The following is a 20,683-nucleotide window of genomic DNA, read 5'->3' on the forward strand; positions in this document are numbered from 1 at the left end:
GTTGACCGGACACGGCTGTTTCGGCCGTTACCTGTGTGAGATCGCGAACCGAGAAGAGAGTACGCGCTGTCACCACTGCGACGAAGACCGGGACACGGCGGAGCATACCGTCTCTGCCTGTCCCGCCTGGATAAGACAACGGGCGGCTCTCACGGCCGCCATTGGACTCGACACCTCACTGCCAGCGTTGGTTCGCGCCATGCTGAGCGGTGAAACCGGATGGGACTCGGTGCAAAGCTTCTGCGAAGAAGTGATCGCCGCAAAGGAGGAGGCTGAGCGAGTGCGGGAGATGGAGGCGCTCGACCCCCGCCGAAGTAGACGGCTGAGACGTCGACGAGTCGTCCAGGATGACAACTTGCCGCCTTAGCCGGGGGACTCCGGGCGGCGGCATGGGGATGCCGTCGCCCAACGAGTCGAGTCCCCGAGTGGGTCGCGATGCGCTGCGTATTCTTCGCGCATCGCGACACCGTAGAGAGATAGGCCTATGCAAGCCCCGGGAGGGCCTCTGTTCGGCTTTTAGAAGCCCAGTGCTTCGTGGAAGAGGGGCCTGCAAAAAGCAGGCATAAACATGTAGGGCCGCGGACGTAGGCTCACGCGTGCTCGCAACCCTGCATGGTATGAAGAAGAATACCGTCGGGTTTTAGTGGGTAGGGCTGTGGTCAAGTCACCATCCTCACGACCGCAGCGAGCCCCACATACTCGCTGGGGAGTCCCCAATCCCCGCGAGATGCGTCAAGGCATTTCCCGACGCAAAAAAAAAAAAAAAAAAAAAAAAAAAGGTTAGGTTAGGTTGGGGGCGATACCGGTCCGTCCACGTTCGTGTCCCTGGGCGCCTGGGTGCGCCGCCCCGCCCTTTACACGGGGTGAGGCACTCAGGATGGCTGAACGCCGGTCTTTCACTATCTTTCTCTTCTTTTTGGTACCATACTCTTCTTTTGTATTGTTTCATTTAATTTGTCCTATCTTTCGCCATCTTTTCTTCACTATCTTTCATTTTTTGTTGTACTCTTCTCTACATTATTGTTTGTTTGTGTGTGAAATTCAGTGAGTGATTGTGTGATGGATGGGCCCCTGGGCCCCGAACCCTAAGCTGGTGACGTCCGGTGACGGGGTGCATGGCGAGTCGGCGACTACGCACCTAGGATGTGGGGCAGAATCACCCCAAAATGATCAAACATGGAAGAGCGTATTTTGGAAAACACTCCCCGGGTGGGTCTTGGTGGTCCGGTGGACACCAGGGAATCCCACACCTCTCCGGAGGTCTGTCGGGCGTATACGGGGCCGGCACGAAATGCGTTGGAGGGTGATGGTGGTGGTGGCGCGTTATCGCGCGAGGGTCCGAAACTGGCGCTCCTAACCGCGCCGGTGGCGGACATACTAACTACGACTGAAAACTCCAGGCACACGGCTCAATCGCCGGTTGTGCAGCTGGAGCGAATGCCTGATTTGGACAATGAGTTGCTTCTGACAACGGCGAGTGAGGGAGAGGGTGGTTCGCGGGTGGCTACGCCCGTGCCCACTAAGAAAAACCCTGGGTTTTTCTTTAAACCTGGCAGCGGCAGCGAAGAGAGCGGCAGTGAGTCTGCCGCCTCTCGATACACGGACAAGGACGCCGATGGGGCGAAAGACAGATTCCGGCGCAAAAGACGAGTCAGTGCACTGGAGGACAGCCCGGAGAAGGATAGAGGTGTGGCTGCGAAGCTCTCCTCCAAACGTGGCAGAGGGAGACCTCCGACCACAGGGAAATATGTCGGGTGGGCCAAGGCCAAAAAGGACCACAACGACGAGTTGATGAGGTCCATGGAGGTGGAGGCCGAGCAAATGATTTTGGAGTCGGGTAGGAGGATTCCGACGCCGCGGACGCACTTGCTGTCGGATAACTCCTCACATTCAGACGCGACTGCGGTAGAGGAAAGGGAAACCACGGCGGCCTCTTTGGGTGTCGTGATTACCGAAAGTCTGGGGGCCATTACCAGCGTGACCCAGAAGTCAAAAAACCTAAAGGGAACTTCTGTCGCTACCCTCAAGAAAGCGACACAGGCATTGAGTGAGGCTTTTTCCACCATCATGAATCGATCGGTGTCGGACGAGACGAGAGCCCTTGAAGCGGCGAACGCGCGCCTCTCAAGGGAACTCAATGAACTCAAAGTGGAACTGGAGGCCGTCAAGCGCAAGCTCGCTGACGCCCAACCCCAACCCGCTCCCGTCACTAAGGGTAAGGAGCTGGATGTGGAAGAGCTCCTACAGCGAGCGGTGCGCGAGGCGGTCGCAGTGACCAGTGCCCGGATTGACGCGCGGATAGAGGGCCTAGAGGCCCGCCTCTTACCGGAGCCACGCCTGAGGCCTCCTCTAGCCGCAGACCGAAAACGTGACGAAGCCCGAGATGCAACATCATCAGCGTCAAAGGCGAAAGAGAGGACTCCTGAGCCGGAGCCCACGGTGACGACTCTGTCACCTCCGCTCAATCCCGGACCGGCTCTGAAACAAAAGAGGAAGAAAGTTAAAAAGTCGGCCGCAGCCATAGAAGCGGCAGCCGCTAGGCGCGACACTGTCCCAACTACGGCGGCGCAAGGACCATACCCGACCACACAATGGTCGGAAGTGGTTAGGAGAGGTGGAAAGGTACAGAAGAAGGATGGAAAGAAGGAGGTGCCGAAGAAAAAACGAAAGAATAAGAAGAGAGGAGGTCTCCGCGCTCCCAAATCTGCAGCGGTTGTAATAACGCTACAGCCTGAGGCAGAAAAGAGAGGCATGACGTATAAGGACGTTATGGAGAAGGCTAAGCAACACCTCGATCTTGTTGCTCTAGAGGTCCCGCATCTCAAGTTTAAGCGGGCTGTTACCGGGGCTCGCATGTACGAGATACCCGGAACGGCCTGCAAAGAGAAGGCCGATATCCTCGCGGGAAAACTAAAGGAGGCCCTCGGAGAGACGGATGTCCGCATCTCTCGGCCGCAAAAGTGCGCCGAGCTGCGGATAACGGGCCTGGACGACTCCGCCTCTGCGGCAGAAATCGCCGCGGCCATTGCAAAATGTGGAGGCTGTGCGGTCGACGACGTGAAGGTTGGCGAAATCCGGGTAGACCGGAGCGGACGCGGCACGGCCTGGGTAAAGTGCCCGGTCGAGGCCGCCAAAATAGTGACGGCACCGAACACTAAATTGTACGTCGGATGGATCGTGGTGCGAGCGACACTCCTGTCGACGCGCATCATGAGGTGTTATCGGTGCCACGAAGCCGGACATACACGGACGACTTGTCCCTCCGAAACGGATCGCGGAGATCTTTGTTTCCGCTGTGGCCAGGCTGGCCACGCAATCAAGGAGTGCGGAAACCCTCCCCACTGCGCGGTATGCGCGGCCAACGGGAGGAAGGCGGACCATATTGTGGGGAGTAAACCCTGCAAGATACCGCAGAAGACCGGAAAGGGCTCCAAAAAGAGTCAGCCACCCAAGGCTGCCACACCATCTACGGCAGCCTCAGGAGCGGGAGCGGCACCCATGGACGCCCAATAACGGCTCCGATAAGGTTCTTGCAGGGGAACCTCAACCACAGCGCCCAAGCGCAGGATTTGTGGTCTCAAGAGGTCCTGAAGAGGTCGATCGACGTCGGTGTGATTGCTGAACCGTACCGGATCCTCGATAGGAGTGACTGGTTGGGCGACGCGGACTCGACGGTGGCATTGGTCTTCGGCCCGAAAATTGTGCCTCCGCCTTCCAGGAGCACGACTCGGGGCCATGGCTTCGTCGTCGCGGACTTGAGGGCCCTCACCGTTGTGGGGGTCTACTTTTCCCCGAACAGACCCATCGCCGAGTTCGAGGCGTTTCTCCTCCGGCTCACCACCTTTGTGAGCGGGGCAGCCAATCCCGTGGTCGTCGCCGGAGACTTCAACGCGAAGTCCACGCGTTGGGGATCCCCGGCCACGGACGCGAGAGGCAGAGCCATGGCGGACTGGCTGGCAACCACCGGCCTGATCGTGACCAACAGAGGTGCCGCTAGCACGTGCGTACGGTGGCAAGGGGAATCGATTGTGGACCTGACATTAGTCAGTCCATCAATCGCTCGCCGAATGAGTGGCTGGAGAGTCCTCGAAGAGGTCGAGACCCTCTCGGACCACCTCTACATAGGCTTCGACATTGCCTCCACGTCGGAAGCCGGTCGCCGAATTCCATCCGGTGGCGGCCCAAGGTGGTCCCTGAGATGTCTGGATCGAGACCTTCTCGAGGAGGCGGCGATTGTTGCGTCGATGTCCCCCCTCCCGTCGGATGACGTCGAGGAGTGCGCGGAGTGGCTGAACGAGGCGGCTCGCAACATATGCGACGCCTCGATGCCCCGTGCTGGACCGGTCGTGCCTCGGCGGCAGACCTATTGGTGGCGCCCGGAGCTAAAACAACTCCGGCTAGAGTGCGTGGCTGCCCGCCGCCGATTCCTGCGATATCGCCGACGGCGTAACAGGGTGGAGGCTGAGGAAGAGGCCATCCATGAGGGCTACCGCTCGGCGCGTCATGCTCTGCGTGAGGCGATTAAGGTGGCGAAGAAGGAGGCATGGGAGGAGTTCCTGAACACCTTGGAGCAGGACCCGTGGGGCAAGCCTTATAAATGGGTGAGGCAGAAGCTTCGCCCCGCTGCCCCACCGCTAACCCAGCACATGCAGCCGGATCTTCGTCGCTCTGTACTCTCGGCCCTATTTCCATCCAGGGCCGAGTGGTCTCCACCATCTATGCGACCACCTAGTGCGGAGTCTGACGACGAAGAGGAGGATGTGCCACCCGTGACGCCCGAAGAGCTGGCATCAGCCGTACACAGGATGAGCCTCAAAAACCGGGCTCCTGGATTGGACGGGGTCCCCGGTCGCGTCTGGGTGCTGGCCATAAAACACTTGGAGGCACAGGTGCTCGAGGTGTTCACCAAGTGCCTGGTGCAGGGCCGAGTGCCGCGCCGGTGGAAGTCGGGCAAGCTGGTCTTGTTACGTAAAGACGGACGACCGGAGGATCAGCCGTCGGCCTACCGCCCTATCGTCCTTATCGACGAGATCTGTAAGACCCTGGAGAGGGTGATCGTGGGGCGCCTCAACCGCCATCTGGAAGGCGCCGGCCCGAACTTGAGTGATGCTCAGTTCGGGTTCAGATCTCGTCGGTCGACGATAGACGCGGTGGCGCGTGTGCGGCAGATTTCGGAGGAGGAAATTTCTCGGGGTGGAGTGGTGTTGGTTGTCTCGCTGGACATTTCCAATGCGTTCAACACTCTGCCCTGGGAGACAATAAAAGAAGGACTCCGATACCACCGAGTGCCGAGATATTTGCGTCGCACCATTGGCAATTATCTGTCAGAGCGCTCGGTGCAGTATCCAACAGAAGAAGACTGGGAAGAGCTGGAGATTGACTGTGGTGTCCCGCAGGGTTCGTCTCTCGGTCCGGGCCTATGGGACATAGGGTACGACTCCGTGCTCCGCGGCGCCAATCTTCCGGGCGTGGAGCTCGTTGCGTACGCGGATGACACGGCGGTCGTCTGCCGCGCCAAGTCCCATCGAGAGGCGAAAATCCTGGCAACAGCAGCAGTCGCTCAGGTTGTGAGGAGGATCCAGGCTCTGGGTCTGAAGGTGGCGCTGAACAAGTCGGAGGCCCTCTTGTTCCACGGGCCCAGAAACGCGCCTCCGCCGGGCCTGGAAGTCATAGTTAGCGGGACAAGGATCCAGGTTGGGTCCACAATGACTTACCTAGGTCTAGTTCTCGATAGTCGGTGGTCATTCAGGGAACACTTCCGCCGGCTATCCGAGAAAGTGAAGAGGTCCGCGGGTGCCCTTGCCTCGCTGCTCCCGAATCTCGGGGGCCCGAGTTTGGTTTGTCGGCGCCTCTACATGGGCGTTGTCCGTTCTATGACAATGTACGGGGCGCCGATATGGGCAGAGAGCCTGCTACCAGAGAACAGGCTGGCCCTGGGTCGGCTGCAGCGAGTGATGGCGACGCGCGCGGTTCGCGGGTACCGCACAATCTCCCGGGACGCGGCGTGCCTCCTCGCTGGCAGCGTCCCATGGGACCTCGACGCTCTTACCCTCGCCGATGTGTACTGGCGTGGCGCTGAAGTCCGCGCGGGGGGCAGCAACCCCCTTCCGGACGCCGTCCGTCGGTGGAGGGATCGAGCCAAGGACGTGACGATTGAGCTCTGGGAGGAGCGACTCCTGGAGCCTCAAGTCAGCGTGGCGCTGGTGCTGGCCATGAGACCGGTACTGAGAGAGTGGTTGACCAGAAAGCACGGCGCGCTCTCGTTCCGACTCACGCAGGTGCTGACCGGGCACGGCTGCTTCGGCCGTTACCTGTGTGAGATCGCGAACCGAGAAGAGAGTACGCGCTGTCACCACTGTGACTGTGAAAGGGACACGGCGGAACACACAGTTTCTGCCTGTCCCGCCTGGACTGGACAACGGGCGGCCCTCACGGCCGCTATTGGATTTGACCTTTCGCTGCCCGCATTGGTTCGCGCCATGGTGGGCAGTGAACCTGGATGGACAGCGGTGCAGGACTTCTGCGAAGAGGTCATCGCCGCGAAGGAGGAGGCCGAGCGTGTGAGAGAGCTGGAGGCGCTCGACCCCCGCCGAAGAAGACGGCCGAGACGACGACAGGTCATTAGTAATGACCACTTGCCGCCTTAGCCGGGGGGCTCGGGGCGGTGGTATGGGGATGCCGCCGCCCAACGAGTCGAGTCCCCGAGAGGGTCGCGATGCGCTGCGTACTCCTCGCGCATCGCGACAAAGGAGAGATAGGCCCATGCAAGCCCTGGGAGGGCCTCTGTTCGGCCTAAGGAGCCTACGAACAGTGCTCCAAGGAAGACGGGCCCGCTATTAATACGCGGGCACACGCATGCAGGACCGCGGACGAAGGCTCGCGCGTGCTCGCAACCCTGCATGTCATGAAGAGGAGTACCGCAGTGTTTTAGTGGGTAGGGCCGCGGCACCTACCATCTCCGCCGCGGCGAGCCCCACATATCCGCAGTGGGAGTCCCCATCCCCTGCGTCGAATGCGTCACTGCATTTCACTGCGTGAAAAAAAAAAAAAAAAAAAAAAAAAAAAAAAAAAAAAAAAAAAAAAGGTTAGGTTAGGTTGGGGGTTCGATACCGGTCCGTCCACGTTCGTGTCCCTGGGCGCCTGGGTGCGCCGCCCCGCCCTTTACACGGGGTGAGGCACTCAGGATGGCTGAACGCCGGTCTTTCACTATCTTTCTCTTCTTTTTGGTACCATACTCTTCTTTTGTATTGTTTCATTTTATTTTTGTCCTATCTTTCACCATCTTTTCTTCTCTATCTTTCATTTTTTGTTGTACTCTTCTCTACATTATTGTTTGTTTGTGTGTGAAATTCAGTGAGTGATTGTGTGATGGATGGGCCCGTGGGCCCCGAACCCTAAGCTGGTGACGTCCGGTGACGGGGTGCATGGCGAGTCGGTGACTACGCACCTAGGATGTGGGGCAGAATCACCCCCAAATGATCAAATATGGAAGAGCGTATTTTGAAAAACACTCCCCGGGTGGGTCTTGGTGGTCCGGTGGACACCAGGGAATCCCACACCTCTTCGGAGGTCTGTCGGGCGTATACGGGGCCGGCACAAAATGCGTTGGAGGGTGTGGAGGCCGCTGCGGCGGCGAGTGGAGGTGGTGGCGCATCTTCGCGCGATGGTCCGAAACCGGCGCTCCTAACCGCGCCGGTGGCGAACATACTAACGACGAACGACAACTCCAGGCACACGGCCCGATCGCCGGTGGTGCAGTTGGAGCGATTACTTGGTTTGGAAGGCGGATCGCGGGTGACGACACCCGTGTCCGATATCGATTTGGCTTTGTCGACAGCAAGTGAAGGAGAAAGTGGATCACGGGTATTAACGCCTGTATCCACTGGTACAGTTCGCTCAGGTTTGTTTTTCAGGCCTGGGACTGGAAGTGACGAGAGCGACAGTGAGTCTGCTGTATCCCAAAACAAGGATGAGGACATGCACAAGGCTAAAGACCGCTTCCGACGCAAGAGGCGTGGTAGCGAGTTGGAGGACAGCCCGGAGAAGAATAGGGGAGCAGCGAGGAAGCCCTCCTCCAAACGAGGTAGAGGGAGACCTCCCACCACAGGGATGTACGTCGGTTTGGCCAAGGCCAAAAAAGACTTTAACGACGAGGAGATGAGAGCTATGCAGCTCGAGGCCGAGAAAGAGATTTTTGAGTCAGGCAGGAGAATACCGCAGTTCCGGGCAGGCCGGCTGTCGGACAACTCCTCAAACTCGGACGCGACTGCTGTAGAGGCGCGGGAAGTTACGGCGGCTTCTGTGGGCGTCGTAATTACCGAATGTCTGGGGGCCATTAACAGTGTGGCCGTGAAGTCGAAAAATCTGAAGGGGACTTCTGTCGCTACTCTTAAAAAAGCGACCCAGGCTCTAAGTGAGGCCTTCTCGGCCATAATGAATCGGTCAGTCTCGGATGAGACGAGAGCCCTTGAGGCGGCGAACGCACGTCTCTCAAGGGAAATCAACGAGATGAAAGCGGAGTTGGAAGCCGTCAAGCGCAAGCTCACCGATGCCCAACCACAACCCACTCCTGTCTCTATCGGAAGGGAGTTGGATGTGGAAGAGCTCCTACAGCGGGCAGTGCGCGAGGCGGTCTCGTTGACGAACGCCCGGATGGACGCGCGGCTGGAGGGTCTCGAGGCCCGGCTTTTGCCGGAGCCACGCCTAAGACCTCCTCTGGCCGCAGATAAGAAAAACGACGAAGCCCAAGGCGCAGCGGTAGCAGCGTCGAAGGCCAAGGAGAGGACTCCGGAGCCGGAGCATGCGGTGTCAACTCTGATGCCTCCGTTGAATCCTGGTCCGGCTCTGAAAAAGAAAAAGAAAGTTAATAAAAAGTCGGCCGCAGCCGTAGAAGCGGCGGCCGCCAGACGCGACACTGCCCCATCTACGGCTGCGAAAGGACCAAATCCGACCGAGAAATGGTCGGAAGTAGTCAAAAGGGGAGGAAAGATTCAGAAGAAGGGCGAAGGAAAGAAGGAAGGGCCTAAACAGAAAGGACAGGCTAAGAAAAAGAGAAAGAGAAAAAGTCTCCGCGCTCCTAAAACTGCGGCAGTAGTTATCACACTGCAGGAGGGTGCGGAGAAGAGGGGCGTCACGTACAAAGACGTGATGGACAAGGCCAAAGGGAGTCTCGATATTGTCACCCTCGAGATCCCCGCGGTCAAGTTTAAGCGGGCCGTGACCGGGGCCCGTATGTACGAGGTCTCGGGATCGTCCTGCAAGGAGAAGGCGGATACTCTGGCAAGTAAGCTGAGAGAGGTTTTAGGAGAGGAAGACGTCCGGATATCTCGGCCACAAAAGTGTGCCGAGCTTCGAATATCGGGAATGGACGACTCCGCCACTGCGTCGGAGGTTGCCGCAGCCATCGGAAGAGCTGGTTGCTGCGCGGCTGAGGACATAAAGGTGGGAGAAATAAGAGTGGATCGTAGTGGCTGCGGCACGGCCTGGGTAAAGTGCCCGGTCGAGGCCGCAAAGGTAGTGACAGCGCCTGGTGCCAAACTGTACGTCGGGTGGACCGTGGTGCGCGTGACGCTTCTGTCGGCACGCGTCATGCGATGCTACCGTTGCCACGAAGTCGGTCATACGCGGGCGACTTGCCCCTCTGATACAGACCGAGGAGATTTGTGTTTCCGCTGTGGGCAGCCTGGTCACACAATCAAGACCTGCGGAAACCCACCCCACTGCGCGCTGTGCGCGGCGAACGGGAGGAAGGCGGACCACGTCGTAGGGAGTACACCCTGCAAGATACCGCGGAAGAAGGGAAAGGGCTCCAATAAGAGCCAATCGCCCAAGGCTGCTACTCCATCTACAGTAGCCTCTGGAGCGGGAGTGGCCCCCATGGAAGCCCAATAACGGATTCCATAAGGTTCTTGCAGGGGAACCTGAACCACAGCGCTCAGGCGCAAGATTTGTGGTCTCAGGAGATGCTGAGGAGGTCAATCGACGTCGGTGTGATTGCCGAGCCGTACCGGATCCTCCATAGGGGTGACTGGTTGGGCAGCGCGGACTCGACGGTGGCGTTAGTGTTCGGTCCCAAAATCGTTCCTCCATCTTCAAGGAGGTCGACTCGGGGCCACGGCTTCGTCGTTGCGGATGTGGGGGCCCTCACTGTCGTGGGGGTCTACTTTTCACCGAATAGACCCATCGCCGAGTTCGAGGCGTTTCTTCTCCGGCTCACCACCTTCGTGAACGGAGCAGCTAATCCCGTGGTCGTCGCCGGAGACTTCAATGCGAAGTCCACGCGCTGGGGTTCCCCGGCGACGGACGCGAGAGGCAGAGCGGTAACGGACTGGCTGGCAACCACCGGCCTGGTCGTGGCCAATAGAGGTGCCGCTAGTACCTGCGTCCGGCGGCAAGGTGAATCCATTGTGGACCTGACCTTTGTCAGTCCAACAATCGCTCGCCGAACAAGCGGCTGGAGGGTCCTCGGAGAGGTCGAGACCCTCTCGGACCACCTATACATAGGTTTCGAAGTAGTCTCCCTGTCGGAACCTGGCCGCCGATTTCCATACGGTGGCGGCCCAAGGTGGTCCCTGAGAGGTCTGGATCGAGACCTTCTCGAGGAGGCGGCCATCGTCGCATCGTGGGCACCTCTGCCGTCGGACGACGTCGAGGAGTGCGCGGAATGGCTGAATGAGGCAGCTCGCAACATTTGCGAAGCCTCGATGCCACGCGCTGGACCCGTCATGCCTCGGCGCCAGACCTACTGGTGGCGCCCGGAGCTTAGGCAACTCCGTCAGGAGTGCGTGGCCGCGCGACGCCGCTACTTGCGGTACCGCCGTCGACGGATCAGACAGGAGGCGGAAGAAGAAGCCGTCTACAACGGCTACCGGTTGGCACGCCAGGCGCTACGTGAGGCCATAAAGGTGGCGAAAAAGGAGGCGTGGGAGGAGTTTCTGGGCACATTGGAGCAGGATCCGTGGGGCAAGCCTTACAAATGGGTGAGGCAGAAGCTTCGCCCCGCTGCCCCACCACTCACCCAGAATATGCAGCCCGATCTACGTCGCTCGGTACTCTCGGCCCTATTTCCATCCAGGGCCGAGTGGTCTCCGCCAGTTATGAGACCATCGAGTATGGAGTCTGAGGATGAGGACGACGTACCGCCAGTGTCGGCTGAAGAGCTGGCAGCGGCCGTGCATAAAATGAGCCAGAGAAACAGGGCTCCTGGACTGGACGGGGTCCCCGGTCGCGTCTGGGTACTGGCCATGAAGCACCTCGAGGCGCACGTGCTCGAGCTCTTTACCAAATGTCTGGTGCAGGGCCGAGTGCCGCGCCGGTGGAAGACGGGCAAGTTAGTGCTGCTCCGTAAAGAGGGACGACCGGAGGACCAGCCGTCGGCCTACCGCCCTATCGTCTTGATCGACGAGATATGCAAGACTCTGGAGAGGGTGATCGTGGCGCGCCTCACCCGCCACCTTGAGGGCGCCGGGCCGAACCTGAGTGATGCTCAGTTCGGGTTCAGGGCTTGTCGGTCAACGATAGATGCGGTGGCGCGTGTGCGGCAAATCTCAGAGGAGGAAATCTCTCGGGGCGGGGTGGTGTTGGTCGTCTCGTTGGACATTACCAACGCTTTCAACACCCTGCCCTGGGAGACAATAAAGGAGGGACTTAGGTACCACCGAGTGCCGAGATACTTGCGCCGAACTATCGGCAATTATCTCTCTGAGCGCTCGGTGCAATACCCAACCGAGGAGGACGACTGGGAGGAGTTGGAGGTGGACTGCGGCGTCCCACAGGGCTCGTCGCTCGGTCCGGGCCTGTGGGACATAGGCTACGACCACGTGCTCCGCGGCGCCAATCTTCCGGGCGTGGAGCTCGTCGCGTACGCGGATGACACGGCAGTCGTCTGCCGCGCCAAGTCCCACCGAGAGGCAAAAATACTGGCAACGGCAGCAGTCGCACAAGTTGTGCGAAGAATCCAGGCGCTGGGTCTGACGGTGGCGCTGAACAAGTCGGAGGCCCTCTTGTTCCATGGGCCCAGGAACGCGCCCCCGCCAGACCTGGAAGTAATAGTGAGCGGGACGAGGATCCAAGTTGCGTCCACAATGACCTATCTCGGTCTGGTCCTCGATAGTCGGTGGTCATTTAAGGAACACTTCCGCCGACTATCCGAGAAGGTGAAGAGGTCTGCGGGCGCCTTGGCTTCGCTGCTTCCAAATCTCGGGGGCCCGAGTTTGACCTGTCGGCGTCTCTACATGGGCGTCGTACGTTCGATGGTCTTGTATGGGGCGCCGATCTGGGCGGACAGTTTGCTGCCGGAGAACAGGCTGACCCTGGGAAGGCTACAGCGAGTGATGGCGACGCGTGCAGTCCGAGGGTATCGCACTATCTCTCGTGACGCATCGTGCCTCCTTGCTGGAAGCGTCCCTTGGGACTTGGACGCTCAAACCCTCGCCGAAGTGTATTGGCGTGGCGCAGCGGTCCGCGCGGGGGGAAGCAACCCCTTACCGGAAGCCGTACGTCGGTGGAGGGACAGAGCTGAGGAAGCGGCAATCGAGCTTTGGGAGGAGCGGCTCTTCGAACCGCAAGTTAGTGTGGAACTGGTGCTGGCTATCAGGCCGGTACTCAAAGAGTGGTTGACCAGAAAGTACGGCGCGCTCTCCTTCCGACTCACGCAGGTGCTGACCGGGCATGGCTGCTTTGGTCGCTACCTGTGTGAGATCGCGAACAGAGAAGAGAGTACGCGCTGTCACCACTGCGATTGTGACATGGACACGGCGGAGCACACAGTGTCTGCCTGTCCTTCCTGGACTCGACAACGGGCGGCCCTCACGGCCGCCATTGGAAATGACCTCTCGCTGCAAGCGTTGCTTCGCGCCATGCTGGCAAGCGAACCCGGATGGAGAGCGGTGCAGGACTTCTGCGAGGAAGTCATCGCCGCGAAGGAGGAGGCCGAGCGAGTGAGGGAGCTGGAGGCGCTCGACCCCCGCCGAGGAAGACGGCTGAGACGACGACGGGTCATCAACGATGACCACTTGCCGCCTTAGCCGGGGGGCTCGGGGCGGCGGCATGGGGATGCCGTCGCCCATCGAGTCGAGTCCCCGAGTGGGTCGCGATGCGCTGCGTATTCTTCGCGCATCGCGACACCGTAGAGAGATAGGCCTACGCAAGCCCCGAGAGGGCCTCTGTTCGGCCTTTAGGAGCCTTAGTGCTCCACAGAAGACGGGCCTGCCGTGACACGCAGGCAAAGCCATGCAGGATCGCGGACGAAGGCTCACGCGTGCTCGCAACCCTGCATGGGACATAGAAGAATACCGTCGGGTTTTAGTGGGTAGGGCTGCGGTCAATTCACCATCTTCACGACCGCAGCGAGCCCCACATACCCGTGGGGGAGTCCCCAATTCCCCCGGGATGCGTCAGAGCATTTCCCGACGCAAAAAAAAAAAAAAAAAAAAAAAAGGTTAGGTTAGGTTGGGGGCGATACCGGTCCGTCCACGTTCGTGTCCCTGGGCGCCTGGGCACGCCACCCCGCCCTTTACACGAAGTGACGTATCCAGGATGGCTGAACACCGGTCTTTCCTGTCTTTCTCTCTTTTTATAGTTTACTCTTCGTTTTTATTGTTTTATTTTTGTTTCACTACCTTTCACCATCTTTTCTACCCTGTCTTTCCGTTTTGTTTACACTCTTCTTTACACCAGCGTGTGTTTCTGTGTACATATGTGTGTGTGTTTGTGGATGGATGGACCTGTGGGTCCCTAATCCCCGGTTTGTGGTGCCCGGCCTTGGGATGCGTGGCGAGCAGGTGGCTTACGTCGCAAGGGCACTAGGGCAGAATCTCCCTCTAAAGATCAAATCATGGCGGAACGTAATTTGAAAACTACTCCCCGGGTGGGTCTTGGTAGTCCGGTGGACACCAGGGAATCCCACACCCCCTCTAACCAGGGGGTCTGTCGGACGTATACGGGGCCGGCACAAAATACGTTGGAGGTAGAGGAGGCCGCTGCGGCGGTGAGTGATGGAAAGGGCGCGACTACGCGCGATTGTCCGAAGCCGGCGCACCTAACCGCGCTGGTGGCGGATGCAATAACCGACGAGGACGTCGACTTCTCCGTTTACCAGCCTAACGGCGTGGAGCGGGTGAAGAGACTGGCACAAAGAAAGAAGGAGCGGGGTTGTCCAATCCGGGACTTACCCAACCTGCCGCCTGTGCTGCAGTACCGGGATGTTCTCGGGACGCAGCCCCACGCTCCTACTCCTACCGGACGCGACGAAGAGGTTGGTAGAGAGTTGACGCGCTCACCTCGCGTCGTTCTGCGCGACGTGATGCGCGAATTCTCAATACCGCCTCCACAAGGACGAGACCATTCCACCGGACGTGACAGTGAGGACTGGCCCGCGGACTCCGACGATACTGCCTCAGACGTATCGATGGACTCCGAGGGCCTTCCCACAATACCGGACAGGACGCACTTGAAAAGGCGCAACTCGGACGACGACATGGAGCCGCCCATCAGTAAAGGGGCGGTGCCCAAAGCCAAGAAGGGACGTGGCCGGCCACCAACAACCGGCCAATACGTCGGCTTTGGAAAAGCTCAGGCGGAGCTGAACAAGGAGAAGGAGGAGGAACGCCGGGCTGCCTTCAGGGCGAAAGTCGAGGAGGTAGCCCGGAGGGCACGGGAGGAGCGAGAGGCGAGGGAGGCGCGAGCCGCCCTTCGCGCAAGCCCTGCCCCGGCCGAGGACACGGAGGAGACAAGCGCGGCCCTTGAGGCAGGCGTGGAGAGGGCCTTGGATATGGTGACAATGGTCGCCACAAGGTCCTCAAATCTGAAAGGGACGTACCAGCGGGCCCTCAAGGAGGCGGTCGCGTCCATCAAGGCGGCTGTCACCGAGATGAGAGGCCGCGGTCAAACCGAAGAAATGCGGGCACTGGAGGCGCAGAACGACCGCCTCCTCCGTCAAGTGAACGCGATGCGCCGGGAGTTGGAAGAGCTCCGCCGTCGCGTCACTGGGCCCGCAGCTGACGACCTGCAGAAGATGTTGTCGGAGGTCTCGCGCTCCAATATCGAGACCTTCGGCAACATGCTCAATGCGAGAATCGCCGGCCTCGAAGACAGACTCCTCCCGGAGCCAAGGAGAAGACCGCCGCTAGCTGCGGACAGCGCCAGACCATCTCCCGGCGCTGCGCAAACAGCGGCCCCTAAGAAGACGCCGAAGGCCAAAAAGACGGCACCGGCAATGGCACCGAATGAAAGTTCGGCAGGCGGCGCGGTGGCTACTATACAGCCGCCCGCCGCACCAACTGAGAAGAGGGCTACAAAGCCGAAGAAAAAGAGAAAGAAGAAGCGGCCATCAATGGCCGCTCAGGAGGCAGCTAAGGGGGGGCAGAACACCAACGCCCCTCCCGCCGAGGCCCCGTGGACCACTGTCGGCCCACGTAGGACTAAGAAGAAGAAAGGGGCGGCTACTCCAGCTAAAGCCGCCCCCAAGAAGAAGAAGAGGGCGAAACTTCGTGCCCCCAACACCTCGGCAATCACCGTCACGCTGATGGAGAGCGCCGTGGCGAAGGGCGTCACATATAAAGACGTCCTTATAAAGGCGAAAGACGCTGCAACGGCTGGAATGGTGGAACTCGGCATCGAAAAGCTCGGGTTCCGCTTCCGTCTGGCCCAAACCGGCGCGCGCGTCCTTACCATTCCCGGTGAGGGCGCTCAAGAGAAGGCAGACGCCCTCGCTGCAAAACTGCGGGAGGCACTGGACCCCGAGGAGGTGAAGATCGGACGCCCGGCAAAATGCGTCGAAATGCGCATCGCCGAGCTGGACGACTCGGCCACGACCGCCGATGTACTCGAAGCGGTCGCCAGAGAAGGAGGGTGCCCGACAACTTCCATCAGGTCGGGCCCCATAAAGAAAGGAAGATGGGGCGACGGCTCTGTATGGCTGAGCGTCCCCGTCGCTGCCGCCAAAAAGCTGCTAAGCTTGGGGCGGTTGCGAGTGGGCTGGGTCTCGGCGAAGGTGACACTGCTGGCCGCGAGGCCCAAGCGGTGTTACCGATGCCTCGACACCGGCCACCTGGCGACGACATGCCAGTGCCCGGTGGATCGCAGCCGGAACTGTTTCCGCTGTGGGAAGCCGGAGCACAAGGCAGCCGAGTGCCGGGAGAAGCAGCCCAATTGCTTCTTCTGCGAGGCACTCGGCAAGGACAAGGACCATGTGCTGGGTAGTAGCGGCTGCGTCACTGCGAAGCCGCTCCCCAGCACCAAGCGCCGGAAGAGACACGGAGCTCCCTCCGAAAAGGCTCGGCCAAAAGAGCCTGGAGCCGGTGGTGCTGGGGTTAGTCAGCCCCAGCCCGCCATGGAGGTGGAGCCATAGGCCCGTGGGCGGTTGATCGGGGGATCACCGCCCGCGCGAAGGGCCCCGAGAAGGAAGCTCCCTAGATGCCCGGGGAGCTCTCGGTGAAGAAAGGCGGTGGCAGAACACCAGCCGCCGCAACGGAGTAGTGCCGGATGCGGCGAACGGCCGTGTTGGGTGCGGAAGTCCAGTTTTAGTGCCCGCGCCCCACGATGGCCAGAAGGAGGGCATGGGGGGGTTTTAGTGGGTAAACCTCGTGTAGGGAGTCCCACATACCCCCGTCCCTTCCCCCGAGGGGGCGGGGGATACGTAACGTATTTCCCCTCCTCAAAAAAAAAAAAAAAAAAAAAAAAAAAAAAAAAAAAAAAAAAGGTTAGGTTAGGTTAGGTTAGGTTAGGTTAGGTAAGGTTAGGTTAGGTTAGGTTCTCGGAGAGGTCGAGACTCTCTCGGACCACCTATACATAGGTTTCGAAATAGTCTCGGTGTCGGAACCTGGCCGCCGATTTCCATCCGGTGGCGGCCCAAGGTGGTCCCTGAGAGGTCTGGATCGAGACCTTCTCGAGGAGGCGGCCATCGTCGCATCGTGGGCACCTCTGCCGTCGGACGACGTCGAGGAGTGCGCGGAGTGGCTGAACGAGGCGGCTCGCAACATTTGCGACGCCTCGATGCCCCGCGCCGGACCCGTCATGCCTCGGCGTCAGACTTACTGGTGGCGCCCGGAGCTTAGGCAACTCCGTCAGGAATGCGTGGCCGCACGACGCCGCTACTTGCGGTACCGTCGTCGACGGATGAGACAGGAGGCGGAAGAAGAAGCTGTTTACAACGGCTACCGATTGGCGCGCCAGGCGTTACGTGAGGCCATAAAGGCGGCAAAGAAGGAGGCCTGGCAAGAGTTCCTCAGCACCCTGGAACAGGACCCGTGGGGCAAGCCGTACAAATGGGTGAGGCAAAAGCTTCGCCCGGCTGCCCCACCGCTGACCCAGCATATAGAGCCGGACCTTCGTCGCTCCGTACTCTCGGCCCTATTTCCATCTGGGGCCGAGTGGTCCCCGCCATCAATGCGACCACCTAGTGCGGAGTCAGACGATGAGGAGAATGTACCGCCCGTGACGGCTGGAGAGCTGGCGGCCGCGGTTCATAAAATGAGCCTTAAAAACAAGGCTCCCGGATTAGATGGGGTCCCCGGTCGTGTCTGGGTGCTAGCAATGCGGCACATGGAAGCTCATGTACTCGAGCTATTCACCAAGTGCTTGGTGCAGGGGCGTATCCCACGCCGCTGGAAGACAGGAAAGCTCGTTTTGCTCCGTAAGCACGGACGACCGGAGGACCAGCCGTCAGCCTACCGCCCAATCGTCTTGATCGACGAGATCTGCAAAACCCTGGAGAGGGTCATCGTAAGGCGCCTCACTCAACATCTAGAAGGCGCCGGCCCGAACTTGAGCGATGCTCAGTTCGGGTTCAGATCTCGTCGATCGACGATGGATGCGGTGGCGCGGATACGGCAAATCTCGGAGGAGGAGATCTCCCGGGGCGGGGTGGTGCTGGTAGTCTCACTGGACATAACCAACGCATTTAACACCCTGCCCTGGGAAACAATTAAGGAGGGACTTCGGTACCACCGAGTGCCCAGATATCTTCGCCGAACAATCGGCAACTATCTGTCGGAGCGCTCGGTGCAGTACCCAACCGAAGAGGGCTGGGAGGAGCTGGAGGTAGACTGCGGCGTCCCGCAGGGTTCGGCTCTCGGTCCGGAACTGTGGGACATAGGATATGACTACGTGCTGCGCGGTGCCACTCTTCCAGGCGTGGAGCTCGTCGCGTATGCAGACGACACTGGGGTCGTGTGCCGCGCCAAAACACACCGCGAAGCGACAATCCTGGCGACGGCGGCAGTCGCACAGGTGGTACGAAGGATCCAGGCGTTGGGACTGACGGTGGCGCTGAACAAATCGGAGGCCCTGTTGTTCCACGGGCCTAGAAACGCGCCTCCGCCGGGCCTGGCGGTGATAGTAGGCGGAACCAGAATACAGGTGGCACCGACAATGACCTACCTAGGCCTGGTTCTCGACAGCCGGTGGTCTTTTAAGGAACACTTCCGCCGGCTGTCAGAGAAGGTGAAGAAGTCCGCGGGAGCCCTAGCCTCGTTGCTCCCAAATCTCGGGGGCCCGAGCTTGACTTGTCGGCGTCTCTACATGGGTGTAGTTCGATCTATGGTCATGTACGGGGCGCCGATCTGGGCGGATAGTTTGCTGCCGGAGAACAGGCTGGCCCTGGGACGGCTGCAGCGAGTGATGGCGACGCGAGCAGTCCGAGGATATCGTACTATCTCTCGCGACGCATCGTGCCTCCTTGCTGGCAGCGTCCCTTGGGACTTAGACGCTCAAACCCTCGCCGAAGTGTACTGGCGTGGCGCAGCGGTCCGCGCGGGGGGAAGCAACCCCTTACCGGACGCCGTACGTCGGTGGAGGGACCGAGCTAGGGAAGTGGCAATTGAGCGATGGGAGGAGCGACTCCTGGAGCCACAAACCAGCGTAAACTTGGTGCAGGCCATTCGCCCAGTACTGAAAGAGTGGTTAACAAGAAAGTACGGCGCGCTCTCGTTCCGACTCACGCAGGTGTTGACCGGACACGGCTGTTTCGGCCGTTACCTGTGTGAGATCGCGAACCGAGAGGAGAGTACGCGCTGTCACCACTGTGACGATGACCGGGATACGGCGGAACATACTGTCTCTGTCTGTCCCGCCTGGACAATACAACGGGCGGCCCTCACGGCCGCCATTGGATTCGACATCTCGCTGCCCGCGCTGGTTCGCGCCATGGTGGGCAGTGAACCCGGATGGACAGCGGTGCAGACCTTCTGTGAAGAGGTCATCGCCGCGAAGGAGGAGGCCGAGCGAGTGAGGGAGCTGGATGCGCTCGACCCCCGCCGAAGAAGACGGCCGAGACGACGACGGGTCATCAACGATGACCACTTGCCGACTTAGTCGGGGGGCTCGGGGCGGCGGCATGGGGATGCCGTCGCCCAACGAGTCGAGTCCCCGAGTGGGTCGCGATGCGCTGCGTATTCTTCGCGCATCGCGACACCGTAGAGAGATGGGCCTACGCAAGCCCCGAGAGGGCCTCTGTTCGGCCTTTAGGAGCCTTAGTGCTCCTCAGAAGACGGGCCTGCCGTGATACGCAGGCAAGGACATGCAGGACCGCGGACGAAGGCTCACGCGTGCTCGCAACCCTGCATGGGACGTAGAAGAATACCGTCGGGTTTTAGTGGGTAGGGCTGCGGTCAATTCACCATCTTCTCGACCGCAGCGAGCCCCACATACCCGTGGGGGAGTCCCCAATTCCCCCGGGATGCGTCAGAGCATTTCAAAAAGGTTAGGTTAGGTTAGGTTAGGTTAGGTTAGGTTAGGTTAGGTTAGGTTAGGTTAGGTTAGGTTAGGTTAGGTTAGGTTAGGTTAGGTTAGGTTAGGTTAGGTTAGGTTAGGTTAGGTTAGGTTAGGTTAGGTTAGGTTAGGTTAGGTTAGGTTAGGTTAGGTTAGGTTAGGTTAGGTTAGGTTAGGTTAGGTTAGGTTAGGTTAGGTTAGGTTAGGTTAGGTTAGGTTAGGTTAGGTTAGGTTAGGTTAGGTTAGGTTAGGTTAGGTTAGGTTAGGTTAGGTTAGGTTAGGTTAGGTTAGGTTAGGTTAGGTTAGGTTAGGTTAGGTTAGGTTAGGTTAGGTTAGGTTAGGTTAGGTTAGGTTAGGTTAGGTTAGGTTAGGTTAGGTTAGGTTAGGTTAGGTTAGGTTAGGTTAGGTTAGGTTAGGTTAGGTTAGGTTAGGTTAGGTTAGGTTAGGTTAGGTTAGGTTAGGTTAGGTTAGGTTAGGTTAGGTTAGGTTAGGTTAGGTTAGGTTAGGTTAGGTTAGGTTAGGTTAGGTTAGGTTAGGTTAGGTTAGGTTAGGTTAGGTTAGGTTAGGTTAGGTTAGGTTAGGTTAGGTTAGGTTAGGTTAGGTTAGGTTAGGTTAGGTTAGGTTAGGTTAGGTTAGGTTAGGTTAGGTTAGGTTAGGTTAGGTTAGGTTAGGTTAGGTTAGGTTAGGTTAGGTTAGGTTAGGTTAGGTTAGGTTAGGTTAGGTTAGGTTAGGTTAGGTTAGGTTAGGTTAGGTTAGGTTAGGTTAGGTTAGGTTAGGTTAGGTTAGGTTAGGTTAGGTTAGGTTAGGTTAGGTTAGGTTAGGTTAGGTTAGGTTAGGTTAGGTTAGGTTAGGTTAGGTTAGGTTAGGTTAGGTTAGGTTAGGTTAGGTTAGGTTAGGTTAGGTTAGGTTAGGTTAGGTTAGGTTAGGTTAGGTTAGGTTAGGTTAGGTTAGGTTAGGTTAGGTTAGGTTAGGTTAG

At 59.1% G+C, this 20,683-nt stretch overlaps 1 protein-coding gene across 1 annotated transcript; it reads left to right on the forward strand.

The window, feature by feature from the left end:
* Window positions 1–1,176: 1,176 nt before the first annotated feature.
* On the forward strand, window positions 1,177–6,647 carry LOC121727167. Its single transcript, XM_042114843.1, has 2 exons — window positions 1,177–3,471; window positions 3,537–6,647. The coding sequence occupies exons 1-2, from the start codon at window positions 1,177–1,179 to the stop codon at window positions 6,645–6,647; spliced, it is 5,406 nt and encodes a 1,801-aa protein (XP_041970777.1).
* The last annotated feature ends 14,036 nt before the right edge of the window (window positions 6,648–20,683 follow it).

The sequence above is a fragment of the Aricia agestis genome, chromosome 5, assembly GCF_905147365.1.
Source record: "Aricia agestis chromosome 5, ilAriAges1.1, whole genome shotgun sequence".
Taxonomy (NCBI): domain Eukaryota; kingdom Metazoa; phylum Arthropoda; class Insecta; order Lepidoptera; family Lycaenidae; genus Aricia; species Aricia agestis.